At 36.8% G+C, this 23,594-nt stretch overlaps 1 protein-coding gene across 2 annotated transcripts in view; it reads right to left on the minus strand.

The window, feature by feature from the left end:
• Positions 1-2,142: 2,142 nt before the first annotated feature.
• FOLH1B (folate hydrolase 1B) overlaps positions 2,143-23,594 on the minus strand; it is a 59,694-nt gene continuing 38,242 nt past the window's right edge. For both annotated transcript variants that reach the window (XM_036257860.1, XM_036257861.1), the window contains 9 exons: positions 23,092-23,174; positions 21,841-21,904; positions 19,918-19,985; positions 13,947-14,038; positions 11,297-11,387; positions 8,402-8,666; positions 8,043-8,124; positions 4,654-4,746; positions 2,143-3,294 (listed from right to left, as the gene is read on the minus strand). In XM_036257860.1, coding sequence (XP_036113753.1) covers positions 3,105-3,294; positions 4,654-4,746; positions 8,043-8,124; positions 8,402-8,666; positions 11,297-11,387; positions 13,947-14,038; positions 19,918-19,985; positions 21,841-21,904; positions 23,092-23,174 — 1,028 coding nt within the window. In that variant the 3' untranslated portion in view covers positions 2,143-3,104. The remainder of the gene's footprint in view (positions 3,295-4,653; positions 4,747-8,042; positions 8,125-8,401; positions 8,667-11,296; positions 11,388-13,946; positions 14,039-19,917; positions 19,986-21,840; positions 21,905-23,091; positions 23,175-23,594) is intronic.

A 23,594-nucleotide genomic window follows, 5' to 3' on the forward strand; every position in this document is an offset into this window, starting at 1 on the left:
TAACTTGAACACACACACAGTCACCCTTAGGGGAGGGAGATGGAAATTAATTATTAACATTAATTTTTTTTATTTGAAGTGTCTTTAAATTAGTTATGGTTATATTCATTGCAAATATGTTTCCAAGTATGCTGTTTTCATTCACTTTGTGATTTTTCAAATTTTTAGGTTTAGCAGCTCACCTAGACTTATTAAACCACACCCCCATTTTCTTCTGACTTTATGGTTCACATGTAATGGTTTATTATATCTGAAATTAATTTTGGCATTTAAATATATTTTAGATTGAATATAAATTAAATCTAAATTATCTGATTAAAATATAAATTTGAAAAAATATATTTTGGAATAAATATAAATGAGTTTAATTATTTGAAACTTCACTATTTGGCTTTTGACTTTGACTTCTTTACAAATAGCCTCAAACCATTTATTGAAAACCCAGAGGATCTGACTTACTCAAGTAAATGTGGACATTGTCTGAATTGAAATGAGAAATCTTGGTGACGGGCCCTAATAACCAGAGATGAAAGTCCACCTCTATTAATCTTTATTTTATTTTATTTTATTTTTTTTTAATCCTCACCCGAGGACATTTTTACATTTATCTTCAGATAGAGCAAGAGGGAGAGAGGGAGGAAGAGAGAGAGAAACATTAATGTGAGAGAGACACTTCAACTGGCTGCCACCTACACGACCCCAACTGGGGCCAGAGACCAACTGCAACCAAGGTACATACCCTTAGTGGGAAGTGAACCTGGGACTCTCTAGTCCGCAGGTTGATGCTCCAACCACTGAGCCAAACAAGCTGGGGCAAAATTCTACCTCTATTGATCTTTATAACCTTTCCAGTTTTCAAAGCATTGTATGTTTTATAAACTTTCCTATCACATGAGGATGGGGCATTAAACTTGTGGATTAATAAATCCCATATAAGAAGATGGAGATTTAGCTCTGGCCGGTCGGTAAGTTGTGGCTCTGTGAACCAGAAGGTTGCAGTTCGATTCTCAAAGGCACATGCCCAGGTTTCCAGCTTGATCCCCAGTAGGTGGCATGCAGGAGGCAGCTGATGATGTTGTGCTCTCACATTGATGTTTCTCTCTCTCTCTCCTTCTCCCTTCCTCTCTTTCTAAAAATTAATAAACTATATACAGCAAAAGATGGAGATACATAGTACTATCCCTGAGATAGGAAAGTAGCTTTGATATATAGTCACTTATTTTTATTTATATATAAGATTCCTAGTTGATACTTATTATAAATGTATTGACAGAGCAAAATACAGAGAACATTCCAAATGCCCACCAGCAGAAAAATTAACAAATGCATTTTGTTATGGGCCAATTATCCAACTTACTACAGTACTTCCAAACTTACTCCTCATTGCCTGCTCTTTGTAAATAGATCTGAACCCTTTAAACATGTTTTCCTTGCCAAGAGGCATGATGTTAAACTTTGTGAGTAGAAGGCACTGGAGAGACATTGAAAGGAGGGGTTTTCCTTCCCAGTTCTCCTGTGCTCCTTGGCAGGCAGCTCTTGCATGCAATGCCTTCTCCAGCATCTGGCCCCTGAAGTGGACGTAGCTTCATCAGCGCACCCATCCTGGAGCACGGGCTGCTGCTATAACATCTACCTGGTTCTTGCAGTTCAAGGTGGCCAGCAAAACCAGCAGCAGGAGCTTTTTTGACCAGTTTTGTAGTCAGGTACCTTTGGCAAGACACTTTTCTATAAAGAGCTTCCCACAGAGGTCTAGAGTCAAGTTTCTGGGGGATTTTGGGATGTAGATGTGCAGCACCACAGCTGCTTCTCTGCTGTGCAGTGAGGCCCATGGGGTGGGAAGACTGTTCATCGGCTGCTCATCTCAGACCTAAGGACAGTGAGCATTCCCGGTATCTGCTATTGTATTCTCTAGAGTTCTCTTTGACTTTCAGTAGAAGCACCTCGTTGCTGCAATGCTGTTACAATCAATCATTCTTTTTTTTTTTTTTTTTATCCTCACCCAAGGACATTTTTCCACTTTTTGTTCAGATAGAGTAAGAGGGAGAGAGAGAAAAAGAGAGAGAGAGAAACATCGATGTGAAAGGGACACATCGAGTGGCTGCCACCCACACGACCAACCAGGGCCGGGGACAAACTGCAACCGAGGTACGCGCCCTTAGCGGGAACCGAAACTGCAGGCTGATGCTCTAACCGCTGAGCCAAACCGGCCAGGGCTCAATCATTCTTTATATTAACTTTTCCTATTTGTGTGTCTTCATGGTTTCTCTGTCTTGACTTGACCTTGACTCATAAGTGTTATATTCATGCAACAGAATGCCTATGTCAGTGAAATTTATCCAACCACAGCCATAATAATGCATGGATCGACCTTCAAAGGTTAGTGAAAAATCAAGTCCTAGAATAGTGCACATGGTATATATAATGTAATGTATTACAAATAATTCAAAAAATGCACAAAGCCAAAAACACATAAGGGATCTAGCCATATGTGGTAAAATTATAAATAATAGGAAAGAGCAGCATAAAATTAAAGAAAGTGAGTATCTCTGGCAGAAGAGAAGGCCACAGGTCGACAGTGCAAGGGTGAGGGACCAAGGGTCCTGGTAGTGATCCTTTTCTTTGTCTGGTTATTGGGGTTGGGGGTTTACTATTGTTATTTTCTGTATTGTTTTTCACTGTACATATTGTCTAATGAGTGTGATAAGATAGCACCTCTCAGCCTCAGGAGCCAGGCAAGGCTTGAGGCCTTTGGCTTAGAGCAGTGCTACAGATTTCCTCTTGTGCTCTTACAAACGGATGTTTTCTCCATGCCCAATGCCAGGAGTAGGTTTGGAAATGCTGAATTAGACTTGATTCCCTGATAATGCCACATAAGCGTTTTAATGTATTAGGCTGTTGTCCTTAATTATAACACATAGCCCGACTTCGGAATAACCTTTTGCAATTATAGAATAAAAATCATCTATCTCTCCTTTTTGATCCATAGGGAGAAGACAAAAATACTAAGATGCACACAGCTCCAGTGTTTTGCTTGTCAATACACCCCTGATGGTTTTTCTGAGCGATGAACATACCAGCTGAATGTGGGTTCTCAACAGAAGCGCTCAGGCCACGTCTCTCAGGGTCCCCGCTGCAGCCTGCACCGTGAAGGCTGCGACAGAGATCTGCCTCCTCACTTCTCGCCAGGCCTTGTGGGGATCCACTTTGCTTTCAATATCAAACAGAGCATCAAAAATTCCTGGGAAGGACTCCCCCTCGTACTTGTTGTGGCTGCTTGGTGCAGAGATGACATGCCTGTTGATAAAAAAGAGTTTGCTGTCTCTTAGTTGCTCAATACAAGAGAAAAACAGGAGCATGCTACAATCCCTGGATCATGTCGTTCTAATTTTATGGTTTCAATAAGCCACTTCTCAACTCAGCTTCCAAGTTCAATCACCTCCAAGGACTAGTCTATGAAATATGTATTAATTAGTTATATTTTGACTTTAAACAGATGACTTAAAGTGGTTCTGAACAACAAAAATAACAATGATAACAAAAATAGCTTGTCACCTACTATGGACCATGCTTGACAGAATTTACCTATAATCTTTTTAATCCTTAAAAATAAACTCTAAAAAGTTAATATTAGTACTTCAAAGAAGAGGAAACTGAGGCCTGGGAGATTAGGTGATTAAGTGATCTGTCTCAAGGCATATTGCAAATAACTACTGACTTCACACTATATCACTCTGTCCCCTGAATTATAGCAGAAGAATTCTGATTATTAAAGTCTTATTTGTGACTAGCCAACTCACTATTTTGTTTTTCTTTCTCTTTACAAAAGAAGCCATGCAAACATGTTAGAATGCCTAGCTTAAAGCATGAACAATCAATTAAAAACAATTCTGCAGTCTTCAATCTAACTCAGGCAGAAGGTGAAGCTTTATGGACAGTTATGTCCACTTCTGTAACAGCCCTGAGAAGGAAGAACAAGTCCCAGAGTGAAAAAGAAGAAAAGAGGCACAATCATGGCACCACTGGTAAACCCGTCACCCTGTTTGGGTAATGCCCTTACTTCCAATTCTAATCCTTTGATAATCTCTAAACAGAAAGATGAGATCATTTCTGATGGTCAATGATTAATTTGGGGACAGAAATAATTACATCTGTAAAAATTTTAAAAAATAATTTAATTGTCAACATTAAGAGAGTGAGTAAATTATAATATATTGTATATATTTATGTATAAATACAGCGTGGGCAAAATTAGGTTTACAGTTATGAGCACACCTGTATATATTCATTGTGTCTTATGTGTATACATGAACACAAATCTATTTAAAATGAGGGAAGGGATAAAATTATATACATTAAAACATAAACATGATTTTATATGTGACTGATGGAATTGGGGAGATTTTTATATTCTCCTTGTGACTTTCTGGATCTTCTAGATTTCTTACAATGAACATATACCCTTTTATAATCAAAAACAAGATACTGACAAGAAAGATACATAGTGATCATATTATATTATAAGAAGAAGAAACATATCAAATACTATATGTATTTTAACATTTTCTATTTGCTTGAAGTAAATCAATTATATATATTTTTTTCTGCAGTGCAAAGAACAGAAATGCTATTATAATGAGTTATTTTCCCCCTTACCTATAGAAAGGCCTGTCTGGTAACCCTAAAGGGTCAATAAATGCTCGTTCCAGAAACATCAGTTGATCATTCATAATTCTTAATAACATTGGGCTAAAAAGGAAATGAATACAGTTATAACATCATGAAAATGTGTGCACTACCTAGAAAACCAAAAAAAAAAAAAAAAAATTAGAATGAAACTAAACAATGCTAATATATTTTAAATTCCTATACTGTCACATTAAAAACAATAATGTAGTTATATTTTAAAATTTTATAAAATACTATTTTGGTGAGGGTTATAAAATCACAGATTATGTGTGCCAATAAAAGAATGACAATACCTTTTATTTATATTGAAATAATAATTAATTAATAAACCCAGGTATTTAAACACAGGTAAGACTGTTTTCATCTTAGGTATCCTATTAATTTACTCAAGGAAGTAATTTCAACACACACACACATATTCTCTCTCTCTCTCTCTCCCCCTCTCCCTCTCTCATCTTGAGGCTAACACTGAAAATCATCAAACATTCTGTACACAGAGAAATGCAATTTGACATAACCCCGGGAAGTAATACTCAGAGCATCAGAGTTATGTACATGGGATCTTTCACTCCCGAAGCATACTGGCCTCCCTAGGGAGACTGGAGAACTAAGCTCTTTAGGCTGAATACAGGAAGGTGTGAGCAGGAAGGTACCATGAAGTCAACACTGTATCCTTTGATGGGTCCCTTGATTCAAGACCAGCAGAAGTAAAGAAGTGCCTCCTCCTCAGATTTCAGTTTTAGCTGAGAAATTCTACATCCAGTTCAGTTTTGTTTAGCCAGCATTTATTATTATGAGATGCACTGCACTGCTCTGGATGTTCAGAATTTGTAAACATAGTAACACAGACACAAACTGTACCTTAAGTATCATTTATAGCAAATAAAACAAATACAGAAATGCATAAGGAAGTGAAAGCTGAGTATTCTAGAAAGCCATAACTGGAGCCATAGCTAGGTTGCCAGGGGGAGAAAATATCATTTTAAGAATAGAAATTCAGCTTCATAAAATATATGGTGTTTGGGATCTTTTCAAAATTTATTTTTCATTGTTAATTTTTTTTTTTACACATAAAAAAATTGGAAAGGATTATAAATTATAAGACAAAAAATCTCCATAATCAGCCCAGGATAACACAATTATCGCACAAATTGTTTTACTTTTTCTCCATGTTTGTTCAATAAAAATGAAATCAACTATATTTAAAATTTTATATCATTTTTGTTTACTTCACATTTTATTATAAATATCTTATTTCCTTTATAATCATCAATTTTAATGCTTGCAAAATGTTTAAATTGGTGGACATCTACATCATTTTTTAGTAATTTCTTTTGTCTTAGGCATTAAGATTAGTTTTAATTATTTGGTATTATAATTCTTTTTTTTTGTTTTTGAGAAGCCTTTTGTTTTCTTTCAAACTTGCGACTTTTCCTTAAGAAAAGATTCAAGAAACAGAAATACTATAGCAAATTGTAAGAACTATGTGATGGCTATTAAAACTTTAGCAATACATATTTATATTTTTCATTTTCTTTATTGATTTTAGAGAAAGAAGAAGGGAGAGAGACGGAAACATCAATAAGAGAGAACATCGATTGGCAACCTCTTGGTGCATGCGTCAACGTTCAACCACTGAGCCACACCGGCCGGGCTGCATTTATATTTTTCAAAAGGTTAAACAACTCACAATGCTTCAGTGAATAGCCTGTAGCAATGGATACAACCATATTTTAAATAGTTATTAATTTGATATGCAAATAGTATAACAATATTTTCATTTGTATTTGAATTCTCAATGAATTTGAATATTTTTTATACCTGTTGCTGTACAGGTGGTATCCTCTTTTAGAATTTTTTATCTTGTCCATTGCCAGTATTTCCAACTTTGATCTTTGGGATTTTCTTACTAATTTTCCAAAATATTCTTTTTATAATGTCTATATTACCCCCTTTCCAAATTTGCTGAAAATGAGGTTTTCCAGGCATTTTTTTTTGGAAAGAAGTCTTAGTGAGGACAATGAGAGCTCTTGCCCCCGGTCCGCTCAGCACTAGGGCACTAGTGAGGAGACAGGCTGTCCCTTGGGGACTACCAAGAGGTTTCCCACTCTTTTATTTTTGTTATTGATAATGCATTTTCATATTATCAACCACTGCAATGTTCTCAAATCTGACTGCATTGTCATTTCCTCGTTGCTTCTAAACTTGGATTTCAATTCCAAGAAATTTCTATTTTTAGTAAAGAAATCTTCCACACCTGTTGCTTAGGTCTGCATACAATGTGAAATGAGTTCACTTTTTTATCAGTTGCTAAAAAAGCTTATACAGCATTATTTTTGAATATGTCTTTCTTTCCCCATTGATTTTTTATGTATCTTTCATTACAAATACACCCTCATATATATCACTAGCTTATTTGTAGACCGTCTGCTTTTTCTGTGTGTTCTTACATAAATCCCCAAGGATTTGATATTTGTATTATCATATGTTTAATATAAAGTAGATGTTCACCCTCAAAATTCTACATAAAAAAATTCCTTGTCCTTGTCAGTTTGGCTCAGCAGTTAGAGTGTTGGCCCATGAACAGAAGGGTTGAAGGTTCAATTCCTGGTCTAGGGCATGTACCTGAATTGCAGGTTCAATCCTGGCCCTGGTTGGTGTCGTGTGGGAAGTAACCAATCGATGTGTCTCTCCCACATCAATGTTTCTTTCTCTCTCTCTCTCTCCCCCCCTCCCTCCCTCCCTTCCACTTTACTTAAAAATCAGTGGAAAAATATCCCCGGATGAGGAGTAACAAAAACAAAACAAAACAAAAATTTCCTTAACATTCTCACATTATTTTTCTCCCATCTTAAAAATCTGTTCAAATTACATTTTATTTTTGTGACTTCATACGGGATTAATCCTAAAATAATGGCTTTACAATATTTGTTATTCCAGATAAATAGAATTTTCCCAGGCAGAAGTGAACAAAAAGAACTCTTTGTGGAGGCAATGACATTAAGAAGAGGGAGAAAGAAGGTGTGTTCAGGAATAAGAGATTTTGGTTGAAGTAAGATGGACAGACACAGGAAGAGCAGGAGACAAAGCTGGAGAAGGCTTTGGTCACACAGTGGAGGCTCTTCAGTGTTAAGGGGGGATTTTGTACTTAATGAGTGGGTAGTAAAGGTGGCACCAGCATTTCTCAGCAGCGCCTTTGCCACTCAGACTGTCAGAAATAGGCAGCCCTGTATGTGTCAGAGTGGAGAAACAGGAGCAGCAAAAAATCTTGTAAAGCTATTTCAAAATAGATGGCAATTTGTATCTCTTCTTAATTATATCCATTATATACCTAACTTGTATATTGTAGAACATACTTGTTTTTGTCCAAGTCTTGGAGTCTCTCACTGAACTTTGAAGCAATTTCTGTAAAGTTCTTCACTGCAGAAAATAGTGAATCTGAAAGAGAAATTAGTACCTAATGGCATTTTTCTATTGTTTAAGCAAAGGGAACAATAAAGAAAGCTGTTGTCCTTTGTATTTTACAAGGCATTTATATTTTGTATGTTACAAGATGAGCAAGAGTGAAATAAAAAATACATTTATAGATGTAAGCAATATGTTTGATCATATGGAACAGCAATAAGTAATAAGTGGACCTAAGGTAGGTCATCATATTTAAGAGATTAACAGAAATATACAGGTAAGGAATACTGAAAGAGGAAGTGTAGCATACCAAATGACACACTGTATGTTTTCATTTCTTGTGGATGTCTCATTGAAATATTGTAGATTTTGTCAGCATACTTTCTTAAAACTACAGCATAATCTCGACAGTCAAAAGGGAGCACTTTGGAATTGGCTAGTTCAAATACCATCCCTCCTCGAACCTGGGCCACAGCATGGTGATACTTAAAAGTTGGATCATAAAACTTTTCCACCAATTCATATGTTTCATAAACACTGTGATACAGTGGATAGCTGCTGAATTTGTTTATTTCCTACAAAAAAAGAGCAAAGAACAGAATATACCTCTTGTAAGATAGCTTATAATCAAATACATAGTGCCATATTTACTATTAATATTAGTGAGACTATTTTGGTCAGTAATGAATAAACTGAAATATTTAAGTACCTCAATAAGCCACTAGCTAAAGGGTTAATATAATATTAAAACCTGTCCCAGGCGTTTACTAATTAAAAAATGTGTGTATGTAACATCAATGATACTATAAAAAAGTATCTTGAAAAAGGCCTAACAGTCATGCCTTTAAGAGAACAGGAGATGTGGAAATGTTTCAGAAACAAAGAAAAGTTATGTTGCATTTGAGTAAAAAATTAAGAAGACAGAATATGTAGAGGAAAATAAGCACTATGCAATATAATACAGGGTAAGGCTGCAAATTGTTTAATGACTGAAATCCCTTGAACAGACAATTCTGTACCAAGTAGTAAGCTGAAGGAAGAGTTAAGTGTCTGAGCAGCGAGGGTTTTGGGAGTGGATCCAAAATCTCACTAAGGAGAGAGAGGAATGATAGAATGGGTACAAGAAACCAGGAACACACGCAAAAGGCAAGAGAGAAAGACATTTTTTCAATCAGTGAATTGTTGATTTATGCCTTTCACCCATTTTTTTTTTTTTTTGGCTGCTTTTTATCTTTTATTGATATAAAAGAACACCTTTTCTCTGGTGTGTTGAAAAGACTGAGACTCTGGAATCAGCCTGTCAGAGTTTGAATCCAGGCTTAGGACTCACTACAAATAATTTTTGGTGGTTAGTAACCCAAAGGTTATTAACCTTTCTTGCTGCAGTTTTCTCCAAGGTGAAATGTAGATAATATTAAAATCTACCCTCATCACTACCCTATCTAACCCTGCCTAACTTCCTACCCCAATAGTAAGAGATGAAAGACTTCCTTTTAGGGGAGAACAACTGGTACAAGGGAAAAGGCCTATACATTCTCAGTATTGGTTGCCTCCAAATGAAGCTCCTAGAACAGACATTCTTGATAACTCTCCTGTCTTAATAAAAAAAAAACTTTTTCAATAAATAATGAATGACAGAGTTGAGAAAAATATTTCAAAAAGAGAAAAAGACATAGAAACAAAAGAGCAAAAATACATCAAAAAAGTTCCTCAAATGCTAAACTAATAGTAGTTCAAAAATGAGAAAAGAGGGAAGAAATAATCAAGGAAAACACATTTTCTCCAACTGCAAGACATACGTTCTCAGACCAGAGGGCCCATTCTGTGTATAGCCCAGTGGATGAGAAAATGGCATAACCAAGCCATAAATGTATACCAAGGACAACTGAGTAAAATACATGAGATTCTGTAATATTCCTTTAAAAAATTCCAGAGATAAAACAACTTGCATCAAATGACCCCAAAATTTCAACAGCAATCCTGAAGGCTAGACAACAATGAAGCCATGAGTTCAAATGGCTTCTGAAGGTAGAGGATAGTCAACCAAAAGTTCTATGCCCAGCCAAACTATGAAAGAATTGTGTGTGGCATAAATAACATTTTCAGACATGCAAGTTCTTTAGATTTCATACACCTTTTTCAAGAAGTTCCTGAAGGACGTGCTCCAAAAGAGGTAGAAAGTAGACAAGAAAAAGGAAGAAACAAAATCCAGAAAACAGAAGGTACAATATAGGAGATAAATGAATGTACTTTCAGATTTCTCCATGAAGGAAAATTTCACAGGCAAGGGCTGTAGCACAGGCAGAGAGAACCACCATAGAACCAGAGAAGCCAGAGAAGAGCCCCCAAGGGGGATAATGAAATCTGCCAGATCACCTGATGTGTTTGAATAGATGAAGAGTTTGTGGTAAATTAGTTATGGATACATGGAGGAAGAAATAAAGGTTTCCTAATCAACAAGTATAGTGCAACTATAAACTGAGAAAATGTGGTGAGAGTTAAGTATTTGTGGGTTGAGAGAAGAAAGCAATGTAAGAAAACTGAATGCCTATCTTCCCTAGTAAGAAATAAATAGATAGTACATAAAACTGATTACTTGAAAGAATTTTAATCTGCTGAACAGAATCAACGGTGGGCAGGCATGAAGGTGGGATAAGGGACCACTATTTTTCATTATAAATTCTTCTAGTACTTGTGACATTTTATGAACCAAATACCTATGTTTCTTTCATAAAAGTAAAAACTATAAAATTGTCATTATTATCAGCAACAACAATAAAGAAAACCATGACTTGTATATCTATTCACTGTTTATTATGTCATTTGTTATTATAACTTTCGTGGTTAATGGTTGGAGACATAGTCAGATAAAAATTAAAATATTTGCAGGTTTTGATACAAGATTAGTTTTGAATGACGATGAGTAGAGAGGAGTCAAAGACAATTCCTACATTTCTGGTTGAAATAACTAGGTGAATGCAATAACACTAAATGAAACAGAAAATATATTTAAGGGAGTACATGGAAGTCCAAGTTATAAGGCTCAAGATACCAGATGCAGGAAATGTCCCCAATAGTAGCACCATCTCAAACATTGAGATTTCTCCCTCTGCTTCAAATTCCTCTATTCCCATAGTGCTTTGAATGATTTGTTTGGCTAAAATATATTCATAAATAACCTTGAAGTACTTATGTATAGACTTACCCAATTTTTGGTATACCGTGCTCTGCCTGAAGCAATTCCGAGTCTTTGGAAGAACACCTCAAAATCATTACCAGATCCCAATTTGCTAATCCTTTTAGGAATAAAACTCAGGATTACTTGAGCAATTTTTTCATCAAGTACAGATTAAAGATTAAATTCCATTCTTAATATACTAAAAATTAAATATAATTTTTAGATGTATTGCCTTAGACAAGCAGTTCTGATCACAACCTTTCTACTATAAGAAGATTTTGGGTGGGGTGACCATTGTTTTTTGGGTTCCTATGAGTGGATGGGGATTATCCCCATACCAAAAATAATCAGTTCTTCAGGAGACCAACTAGGTGTCCTACAATTCAACTCAACACTGACCCTATATACCTGGAGATAGACTTAGATTCTACAGGTTAAGGGTTCATTCCCACAAGACTGTCCCGCCACTTTCCCTACTTCAGAAGCCAACTGAAGCCCAGGTTGTTACCTGTGCTTCTCACCTACCAGATAAAAACTGGAGGTTCCCATGACCTCCTCCCTGAGTTCAATTAATTTGCCAAAGTGGCTCACAGAACTCAGAGAAACATTTTACATAGTAAATCACTTGGTTATTATAAAAGGATATATAGTATATATAACTCAGGAACAGCCAGAGGGAAGAAATGCATAAGGCAAGGTATGAGGATAGGACACTGAGTTCTAGGCTCTCTCTCCCTGAATCTCCACATGTTCACCAACCTGAGGCTCTTCGAACCCAGTCCTTTGGGATTTTATGAAGCCTCCATTATATAGGCATGGTTGTTAAAAGCATTGGCCACTGTTGAATAATTCAACCTCCAGCTCCTCTCCTGTCCCTGGAGGTCAGAATTGGGACTGAAAGTTACAACCCTCTAATCATGTGGTTGGTTCTCCAGGCAAACAGCTCCCATCACAGAACAAGAATCACCTCTGCAGCTCTCATCACTCAGGAAATTCCAGGAGTTTTAGGAGCTCAGTGCCAGAAAGGGGACAAAGACTAAATGTATACTTCTTATTATAAATCACAATATAACAATAGTATATTGCTTTTTTTAAAGATCCATAAAGTAGGAAAATATTTCCTTTATTAACTTATCATCTATATTTATTGTATATAACACAGTTAAAGAAGCAGAGATTTTTCAAATAATTCAGGTGTAAATTCTATTCTTACCATTTTTAATTATTCATATTGTTGATACCTATAATCTTAAACTACTGAGACATGTTTCCTTGCTTGTGAAGATACAACTGTGGACTCCAAGAATAAAGATTCATTTGTTGTGACCTCTGAGAAGAAGAAGTTTATCTGGTGAGATGGACTCCCCAAGGTCAACCCAGGGCCCACATTTTAGAACCGAGAACCTAGTTTGTTGACGGTGGCTCCTCACATAGTCAGTTTGCCAGGAAGAGTCTCACACTGAGCTCTTCCTTCCTGCCCTATGCCTGCCTTGTTTATGCGGCCGGAGTCAACCACTGCAGGGAAACCCTGGGTTCCTCTTCTACACATAACTGAGACCTACCCAGTCCAATCAGGACTGCACAATTTGGATATCTCATCTACATAAAAGGGACCTAATTGAGAAGCGGGGTGGAAACTTTCACTGTAACAGGTGGCCTCCTGCCCTGGCTGGTGTGGCTCAGATGGCTGAGTGTCTTCCAAAGCATGGAGGGGTCACTGCTTCGATTGCTGGTCAGGGCATATGCTTGAGCTTCGGGCTTGATCCCCAATCATGATGTGTGCAGGAGGCAGCCTATTGATGTTTCTCTCTCTCCCCCTTCCTCTCTCTTTAAAATAAATAAAAACGTATTTTTTTAAAAATGGCCTCCCATTGTGAGGGTGAGGGGGTGAGTGGACAAGTGAGGTTGCTCCCTGATCTGTGTCTCATGGGCTGCAGGTCCTTTTTACTCAAACAAATGCTTTCTATTTTCTATCACAGTCTAAATTAATTTTCCCTTCCTTCCTTCCTTCCTTCCTTCCTTCCTTCCTTCCTTCCTTCCTTCCTTCCTTCCTTCCTTCCTTTTTTAGAGAGAGAGGAAGGAAGAGAAGTAGAAACATTGATGTCAGAGAGAAACATCAATCGGCTACCTCCTGCATGCGCCCTACTGGGGACTGAGCTCAAAACCCTGGCACGTGCCCTGACCAGGAATCAATCTGGGACCTCTCCGTCCATGGGGCGATGCTCAATCCACTGAGCCACACCAGCCCGGCTAAAATTATTTTTTATTTACACAACCCAAACTGAAATAGTGTCTAGGTATTTCTTAGAGTAACTAAAATATTTGTTAATTGTACAATGTTCAGAAAAAAAGGTAATTATTATAGAGTGCATAGGGGACAGAAATAGGAGGGGGAATTACTTTCCACCATTATAACCTTTGATTTATATACCATGTGTAAATATTACCTAGTCAAAAGGAAAGCATTTTTTGATGGCTTACAGATTTCCCATTCAAAATACACAATACTATTTTATTTGAGAACCTGAACATCACTTTTGCTTGATTCTCCATCAGATGATGAAGAATTTTGAAAAATTAAAATTTTGTTATTAATGATTGAAAGAAAATACCCTTTTATTTCCAACACAGTCCCATACTAAATTCAGTAGGGAGTTTTATCTGTTTGTTTGTTTACCTGGGCATGCCAATAAACTCTGGTGAGGGACTTTTTTTATTCCAGCTCTCATAGAGAGATTTGCCTTCAAAGCCTTCATCAGGACTTTGGAGCTACACAAGTTGAGAGAGAGAGAGAGAGAGAGAGAGAGAGAGAGAGAGAGAGAGAATACTTATATCAGATGTTTTAAAATCTAAATGTCCATTAACCAGGGAATGAACAGCTAAACTATATTCAACAAAACAAGCAAGCATCCTGGCCAGATGGCACAGTTGGTTGGAACATCGTCTGGTACACTGAAATGTGGGTTTGATTTCTGGGAGGCAACGAATTGATGTTTCTCTCTTTCCCTTCCTTTCTCTTTAAAATCAATGAAAATATCCTCAGGTGAGGATTTTAAAAAAAACAACAGAAAACAAAACAAGGGAAGCAATTCATATATTAGCAGTCATTAAGACTTACAATAATGAGCTTCTGACAATATGGAAAAATGCTAATGTTATTTATAAGTGCAACTACTATTAAAATAATACATGAAATATATGGAAAAGAGGCTGCACCAAATTATGCCAGGTCACTGTATTTGAAGGAATGGTTATATTATTTTAAGAATTTTATTTATTTTTCTGAATTAAGGGAAGCTACTTTCAAAAACATTATTTCTCCTCTTATAAAAACAATAGAAAAGAAGCAATTAGTTAAGAAAGAAGATTCCTTTTAATATTGCTTCTTTGCCAGTAAGGTTGCTAAAATCATTAAATAATACATAATGATGCAAATGCATAAATATTTTAAATAGTTGAGAATTTATTGCAATTGCATAACATACTGGGTTTTAAATACATTTTCCGGTCTTACAGACTAAGGGAGTAAAATATGACCTATTGTTGAATTCTAGACTTAGAGCATTAGATGTTATGCCAAAAACATTTAGCAAATAATCTTTAATTGATGTTCTATAGTTACTTATAGGTTATTGAATAATGTATGGTATAGAATGTTTTTATTTTCTATTTAATAAAAGTCCTATGTTCTATTTTCAACAAATTCAATTTCAAAATGTTTATAGAGTACTTATGATGTTTAAGACTTTTTGTGAATGTTGGGGGTACAAAGTTTGATAAGACAAATTTCATATTCCCACTATTTTACTCAAGTTTATAAATTTACACAACCCTTTGGTATAAGGGACAGTATCACTTCATTTATTCTAAGAAATGCACATCTGGAATATTATAAAAACATATAACTAAATTCTCAGTTTATCACTAAAAGTTGAAAAGTTGCAATTCACTTTTCCAAAAAAAAAAAAAAAAAAAAAACAACCCAAAACAGAATGAAACAAAACTGAAAATTGTCAAACATCACATAATTTCAACGCTGACCTGAAGAGGAGTGTTTTTGCAATAATCCCAGGGTGCCAAATGTCCAATAAACAAAATAAGTAACATGAACAGTGGAAACTCTCTGAAATACTGTTTCAGATATTTAAATTTTTACACATTTCGCAAATGATAGAGTGCCTCTCTTTTTTTTTAAAGCTTTGCAGTTTTTATTTTTATTTATTTAATTAATTAATTTTTTTGTTCATCTTCACCCAAGGATATTCTTCCATTAATTTTTTGATAGAGTGGAAGGGAAGACAAAGAGAGAAACATCATTGTGAGAGAGACAGTTCAATTGGTTGCCTCTTGCATGACCCCAGCCTGGGCTGGGGATCAACCTGCAACCCAGGTGCCTGCCCTTGACTGGCCAGGGCGATGACGGAGCTCATAAGAAACAACATGAATAGACATTTTTCAAATTAGTGTTTTGTACTTTTGTAGAAAGAGTTAAATTATAAGGTTAAATTCCATGCTTTTGAAACCAAAGTTTAGCAATATTTGTCTTATTTAAAATCCCTACCTGAAAGGAAATGTCACCTTTAACTTGGTATTTACATTTCAATTTGTACTTTTATTAAATAGTCAAGTCTTTTGTTTCCTTTCCAATGCAAATCAGGTAATTAGCAGTGAAAAAAAACTGTCACTCATTCATTATGACTAACTTTAGGAACTGTGGATTTATGGGGCAGGAGAACTAAAGTGAAGAGTTGCCTGTCCTTTAGGAATTCAGGCATCAACTCTCCACCATGTTCAGTACCTTGAGCTGCTGTCAGAATGAAAATGACTTTAGCTGTCAGCCCAGCCCTGTACAGCTCAGAGGATTGGAGCCAAAGTCAGGAAGTCAGGAAAGGGGTACATGTCCTCACCTAGACTCTGCCCCAAATGGACTTGTCCCTAAGAGCCAGCACTTGGTGTTTGTTTGTTTTTTAATTTACTTTTGTTACAGGTGTTTCTCCTTTTTTCCCCATTGACACCCTCCTCCCCATCCCCCCAACCCATCCCCAGCTTTGTTGTCCATGTCCATTGGTTATGCGTACATACATATAAGTTCTGTGGTTTATCTCCCGCCCCCTCTTTTCTGAGGGTTGTCAGTTTGTACCCTACTTCCACCTCTTTGGGTCTACCCTGTTCTTCAGACTGTTTATGTTCATTATATTCCACAAATAAGTAAGATCATGTGATATTCGTCTTTCTCTGCTTGGCTTGTTTCGCTTAGGATAATACTCTCCAGGTCCCTCCATGTCATCTCAAAGGATAAGGAATCTTTCTTTCTAAATCTGCATAATACTCCATTGTGTATACGTATAACTGCTTTTTGATCCATTCGTCTACTGATGGACACTTGGGCTGTTTCCAGGTCTTAGCTATTGTAAATAATGCTGCGATGAACATGGGGGTACATATATTTTTTCTGATTGGCATTTCAGGCTTCTTAGGGTATATTCCTAGAAGTGGGATCACTGGGTCAAATGGAAGTTCAATTTTTAATTTTTTGAGGTAACATCATATTGTTTTCCATAGTGGCTGCACCAGTCTGCATTCCCACCAGCAGTGCACTAGAGTCCCCTTTTCTCCACACCCTCGCCAACACTTGTTGTTTGATTTGTTGATGGCAGCCATTCTGACAGGTGTGAGGTGATACCTCATAGTTGTTTAATTTGCATCTCTCTGATGATTAGTGATGTTGAGCATTTCTTCATATGTCTCTTAGCCATTTGTATGTCCTGTTTGGAGAGGTATCCATTTAGTTCCTCTGCCCATTTTCTAATTGGGTTCTTTGTCTTTCTTTTGTTGCGTTGTATGAGCACTCTATAGATTTTGGAAATTAACTTCTTATCTGATGTATCATTGGCAATTATGCTCTCCCATACAGTGGGTTGCCTTTCCATTTTGATGATTCTTTCTTTTGCTGTGCAGAAGCCTTTTAGTTTGATGTAGTTCCATGTATTCATTTTTTCCTTTGTTTCTGTTGCCTTAGGTAGTGTATCAGTAAAAATTCTGCTGTGTATGATGTCCGAAATTTTGTTGCCTACATTTTCTGTTAGGATTTTTATGGATTCATGGGTCACATTTAAGTCTTTTATCTATTTTGATTTTATTTTTGTGTATGGTGTAAGTTGATGGTCTAGTTTCTTTTTTTTTTTTTTTGCATGTAGCTGTCCAATTTTCCCAACACCATTTATTAAAGAGGCTGTCTTTACTCCACTGTATGCTCTTGCCACCTTTGTCAAATATTAATTGAGCATACTGTCTTGGGTCCATTTCTCGGTTCTCTGTTGTGTTCCATCGATCTATCTGCCTGTTCTTGTGCCAGTACCAGGCTGTTTTGATTAAAGTAGCTTTGTAATATAACCTGATATTTGGTATTTTGATCCCACCTACTTTGTCCTTCTTTTTCAAGATTACTGTGGCTATTTTGGTTCCATATGAACTTTTGAAGTATTTGTTCTAGTTCTGTGAAATATGTAGTTGTTATTTTGATGGGGATTGCATTGAATCTATAGATTGCTTTGGGTAATATAGACATTTTAATGATGTTAATTCTCCCAATCCATGAACAAGGTATGTGCTTCCACTTTTTTATATCTTCCTCTATCTCTTTTTTCGATGTCCTGTAGTTTTCTGCAAATAGGTTCTTTACTTCTTTGGTTACGTTTATTCCTAGATATCTTAATTTTTTTGCTGTGGTGGTGAATGGAATTTTTTTTTTTTTTAGTTTCTTTTTCTGTGAGTTCATCATTGGTGTATAAGAATGCTGTTGATTTCTTGATGTTAATTTTGTATCCTGCTACTTTGCCAAATTCATTTATTAAGTCTAGTAGATTTTTGATAGAGTCTTTAAGGTTTGTATGTATAATATGTCATCTGCAAACAATGACAGTTTCACTTCCTTCTTTCCAATTTGGATCCCTTTTATTTTCTCTTCATGTCTGATTTCTGTGGCTAAGATTTCCGGTACCATGTTAAATAAGAGTGGCTAAAGTGGGCATCCCTGTCTTCTTCCTGTTCTTAAGGGATATGCTTTTAGTTTTTGCCCGTTGAGTATGATGTTGGCTGTAGATCTTTCATATATGGCCTTTATTATGTTGAGATATGATCTTTCTATTCCCACATTGTTGAGCGTTTTTATAGAATGGGTGCTGGATTTTGTCAAATGGTCTTTCAGCATCTATTGATATGATCATGTGGTTTTTATCTTTCATTTTGTTTATATGGTATATCACATTTATTGATTTCTGATTATTGTACCATCCTTGCATCCCTGGGATGAATCCCACTTGATCATGGTGAATAATTTTTTGATGTATTGCTGGATCCGATTTGCTAGTATTTTCTTCAGGATTTTGGCATCTATGTTCATCAGGAACATTGGCCTGTAGTTTTCTTTCTTTGTAGTGTCTTTTACTAGTTTCGGAATTAGAATTATGCTGGTCTTATAAAATGAGTTTGGGTCTTCTTCTTGAATTTTTTGAAATAGTTTGAGGAGAATGGGTGTTAGTTCTTTAAATGTTTGCTAAAACTCCCCTGTGAAGCCATCTGGGTCTGGGTGGGGTTGAATCTCCAATAGAGGGGCCGCCGCCTCCCTCCAGAGCCCTGGGATGGAGCAATATGGCCACCATCCTGCGTGGCTGCAACTCAGCAAAAGCTCTGAGCGCCCTCCAAATCCCGAGTGTCCTGACACAGCTCCAGTCCAGTCCGCCCTCCCTCTGCTAGAGCCCAAGGTGAGTGGCTGTGGCTATTTTAGTGTCTGTCCCGGCTCTGCGCTGTGGAGCTGCTTGGGAGTGTAACCCAGAGGGCTCTGCTCACAGCTAAGACTGCTGCTTTCATGGGCTCCCAGCCCCCCTCTTGCGCCTCCGCAATCCTACCAGAATAGATTCAGTGTACCTGGTTATATGGTGCTCGCAAGCTGCTTTTCTGTTGCTGTTTCCCGACGATTTGTCTTTATTTTAGTTGTAATTCCAGTTTGGTCCTGGGAGATGGTCTGTGTAGCTTCCATTCACTCCGCTGCCATTTTGGAATCCCCAGCACTTGGTGTGTTTTTAATCATACCCCTTCTCAGTTAGAAACTTTAAGTCTTCCTGCATCCTGAATTACTTGATATCATTCATTAGATTAAGGAATATAAGCCAGTTTTAAAATTAAGGAATTAAAGCACAGGATCAAGACCCGGTTCAGCTACTGGACACATTGTATAACTTTGGTGGCTACTGCTTTTAAAGCTCCAGTGTTCTCATTTTTAAGTGGGAATGAAGACACATTGCCTCAGGGTGGTGTGGGGAGAAATGAGATAATGTGTGTAAATGTTTTATTAGATGTAATGTTCTATGGAGTGGATATTTGCTATATGAGAAATAGATAATACAGGCCCAGATTGTAAGTCAGATCCCCAGTGGGGAGCATGCAGGAGATGACCAATTGATGTTCTCTCTCATTGATGTTTCTATCTCTTTCTCCCTCTTACTTCCTCTCTCTCTAAAATCAATGAGGGAGAAAAAATTTTTTGAAAAGTCATAAAACATTAGAGATGCTTAACATAATAATGGTACCTCAAGATAACAGCATTTGCAGCACTCAGGTTTTCTAAAATTACATGTAATTATTTATACCTCCTTTGTTAGGTTGTATACCAAGCTGTACATCAGTGGGGTACAATCGACTCTCAGAGTGTAGTTTCCTGAAAGATAGAGGATAATTTTTTTACTTCATTTATTTATTTCAGTCTTTCATCCAAAGACCACCTAACTCCTTAGCCAAATGATCATTTTAAAACCTGAGTTTGATCAAAACTCATCGTCTTCAGTGCCATAGATGAAGCCACCGCACTCTGCCCACACAGACTTTTTCTCCAGGTCTTTGTACACATTGTTCCCCCAGTGTTCTGCACTACAGCTGCATGACTAACTCTCCTACTTCACTTAGACCTCTGGTCTAATGTCATGTTTTCTGAGGTTTTCTCTGAATGAAAAAGTCAAGATGCAGAACCCAGAAGAGGTAGTATCTAAAAAGCCCGTATAAGGTAGTGAGAGGCAACATAATGCAGTGGTGAGAAGGATGAAGTGGAAAGAGACCAGTTTGATTGGAATCTCAGCTATGCCCTTTACAATCTGGGCGATCCTGGGAAAGTTAATGAATCCCTCTGAATCTCAGTTCCCTCTTCCATACAAGAGAAGTAATAATACTTACCTCACAGGCTTATTGAGAGCATTAAATAAACTTTTACATGTAAAGCTATACTGTTGGTTTGTGTGAGCTAAATTCTACATACGTTTGTATCATTTGTTTTTGATCTGGAAAATGATAGGGAGACAATGCAGCACTTTACAACAGAGAATGACATGATCAGCAAAACCCAATGATTTAAAAACATTCATTAAAAAGGACAGATGGGAGAATGAGTTTAAAAAATGAAAAGCACGAAAAACATACTAAAAATAAAATCTTAAAAAAACTAGCAATAAAGAGAACATTATGCTACTTTTGAAAAATATATGGAGTATTAGTCTGGCATATATTAGTCGTGGCAAAGTGTCTCATCTTACTATGTGTTTTAAAATAAGGGTAATGATAATACAAGCTGACATGTTTTAACATTCAGTTTGTTTAAGCCACAGGTCTGGGAGTTTTGCAAATATTAACCTTTCAGTCCTTACAGGAGCCTTTGAGATATGTGTTCTTAGTAACTCCATTTACAGGTGAGAAAACTAAGATACAGAAAATAAGTACCAATCTGAGGTCACAAAACTAGAAAGTACCAGTGACAGGAATAAGGCCAGGCCCTTAGCCATGAACCTAAGAAGGAAACAATAGCTCGAATGTACTGCATAAACTAAGTTAGGAGGCAATGTAGCTCACACATGTTGACAAAGAAGAAAATGTAAAGGCCAACATGCCTCCATCCAAAGGGGTTTGCAGGCTAGGTGAAAAAGATGACGGGATGGAGAAGCACAAATTGGCAGTTTTATAATAGTCACGGGGATGTAAAATACAGCATAGGGAAGATAGTCAATAATATTGCAGTAACTATGTATGGTGCGAGGTGGGTACTAGACTTATTGGAGTGCCACTTAGCAAGTTATGTAACTGTCTAATCACTATGTTGCACACTATGTTGAAACTAATATAATACTGAGTGTCAACTGCAATAGAACACCACTTTAAATTAAATATATATATATATATAAACATCCATTACTTTGGGAACAACAACAAAACATGATACCTTTCTTGCTACCTCATTCTAAAATCAGCGAAATCTTTAGTCCCATGATTCACTTATTCATTTGACAGGTATTTACTGAATTCCTACCATATACAAGTAATCTACCAGATGAAGCACAGAGTTCGGCTTTCCCGAATTAGCACTCTGGGCCTACAGCTGCCGTGAGTCTGGGCAGGAGCCTGGAAAAGCAACAGCAGATTCCCTAGTCACATGCCAATCAGCTTGCCTTCCTTATTAGTGCATAATTTATTAACCAAACTGCTCCTACTACCATGATCACGTCTTTTCCTATGAGACCAATGACATTCACCTTCTATAGAGGAATCAGCATTAATGTAGGCCACACCGCGCTCCTGAAGGAGTCTGGAATTCTCCTATAATATGAAAGAAAGACAATATAAACATATAGCTATAACCTTACCCCAAAACTGCATCTACATTAACTGTGTACAGATTTCTGAACTACGCTGGCCCAGATTATCCACAAACTTGACATATAAGATTACCAAAATTATTTTTGAAAGAATTTTAATAAAAACTATTGGTAAGAATAATCAGTAAAACATCTGTGAGACTAAAATGTAAGCTAAAACTGTCCACATTTTTCATCTGCTGAAAGGAACCATACTATAATTTATCCTTTGAGAAATTCTCCTAGCAAATATGAACAACCTAAGAGATCCTTTCATTGGAAGTCTTCTCATGAATATCTCATTATTTAAGTATAGAATCTTGCCTGATTCCCAGAGAATGAGTTATTTCAAACATGCTGGTTTAAAAAACAGTACATTTCAGTAGTCTGTGTCATGAAGTTTTCCTGTAGGATGCCACCATCTACTGGTCAACATCAATCATTGCAGTTTTAAAATGAAAGCAAGTATACTCAGCAAGCTTTTTGTTGTTGTTAATCCTCACCGGACAATATTTGGATATTTTTTCCACTGAGGGAGTTGGGGGGTGGGGGGATAGCATCAAAGTGAGAGAGACTCATCAATTTTTTGCCTACCAAACTCGCCCTATCAGGACCAGGGATTGAACCTGCCACCCAGGTAGGTGCTGTTGGCAAGGAATCAAATCTTTGGCAGACCAACGTCCTAACCACGAAGCAAAACCCTCCAAGGCACAAACTTTTTTTGAGACATCAAGTGGATTCTGAATCTCTTAAACATGCAGTTTCCAAAGCATCTGACTCTAAGAAAGAAAATAGAAAAAACTTGGGGTATATAAATGTGGTTAGCTTTAGGAGCTAATTTGGAAAGGGTAATAGAAACATGATATCTTATTTTTCTACTTGATTTCTAGTGAATTTACTTAGTTCCTATCACACTCCAGAAAATCAAGTTATTTTGAAAGTGGACATTAACTGGCTCTAACATGTTCAAATGGAAGTTAGTTCTTTTTATTGTTGATTTTTGAACACGGATATGTTGCTTTAGATTTTCTGGAAAAAAGTTTAAATATTTTCTCACTGGAGTCACTTGTTATTTTTACATCCTCAAGAATTAAATCTGAACTGCTTTCTTATTATGAAAATATATATTGTAGCAAATGACCAACTAACCTCTGCCCACTCAGTAGAACCAAGAAGACCAAATTCTTCTGCATCCCAGCTTGCAAACAAAATTGTTCTTCTAGGCCTCCATCCTAAAATATATGTATATACAAATAAATGCTGAAAAAAGTGCACAATATGTCTAAGACACTGCCAAGCCCAACAGGAAAAATGACAACAAACAAAACCATCAATTGTTTAGGTTTGCGATGATTGGCTATGCACAGGAAACCCTCTGTCACCTACAGCTGCCCAGTGCGGACAAAGGGCGCTAGATGTGGTCTGTGTTCCCAGAGCAGATAAAACAGAGAAAATCCTTGACAGCTCTTCCTGTTCTGGCATCACATGATTGTTCAATGTCAGCTGGTTGTGATTTCACCCAGCTCTGCCAGGATTAGTCCACAGAAGCTCAGCTAACATCACCAATGTCTGCTGTGACTGAAAACTACATAATTCAGTAGGGAGGTCTTATGGCTCCGAGTCATGAACACTGGCCCTACTAGCAGTGTGAC

The sequence above is a fragment of the Molossus molossus genome, unplaced genomic scaffold, assembly GCF_014108415.1.
Source record: "Molossus molossus isolate mMolMol1 unplaced genomic scaffold, mMolMol1.p scaffold_m16_p_13, whole genome shotgun sequence".
Taxonomy (NCBI): Eukaryota; Metazoa; Chordata; class Mammalia; order Chiroptera; family Molossidae; genus Molossus; species Molossus molossus.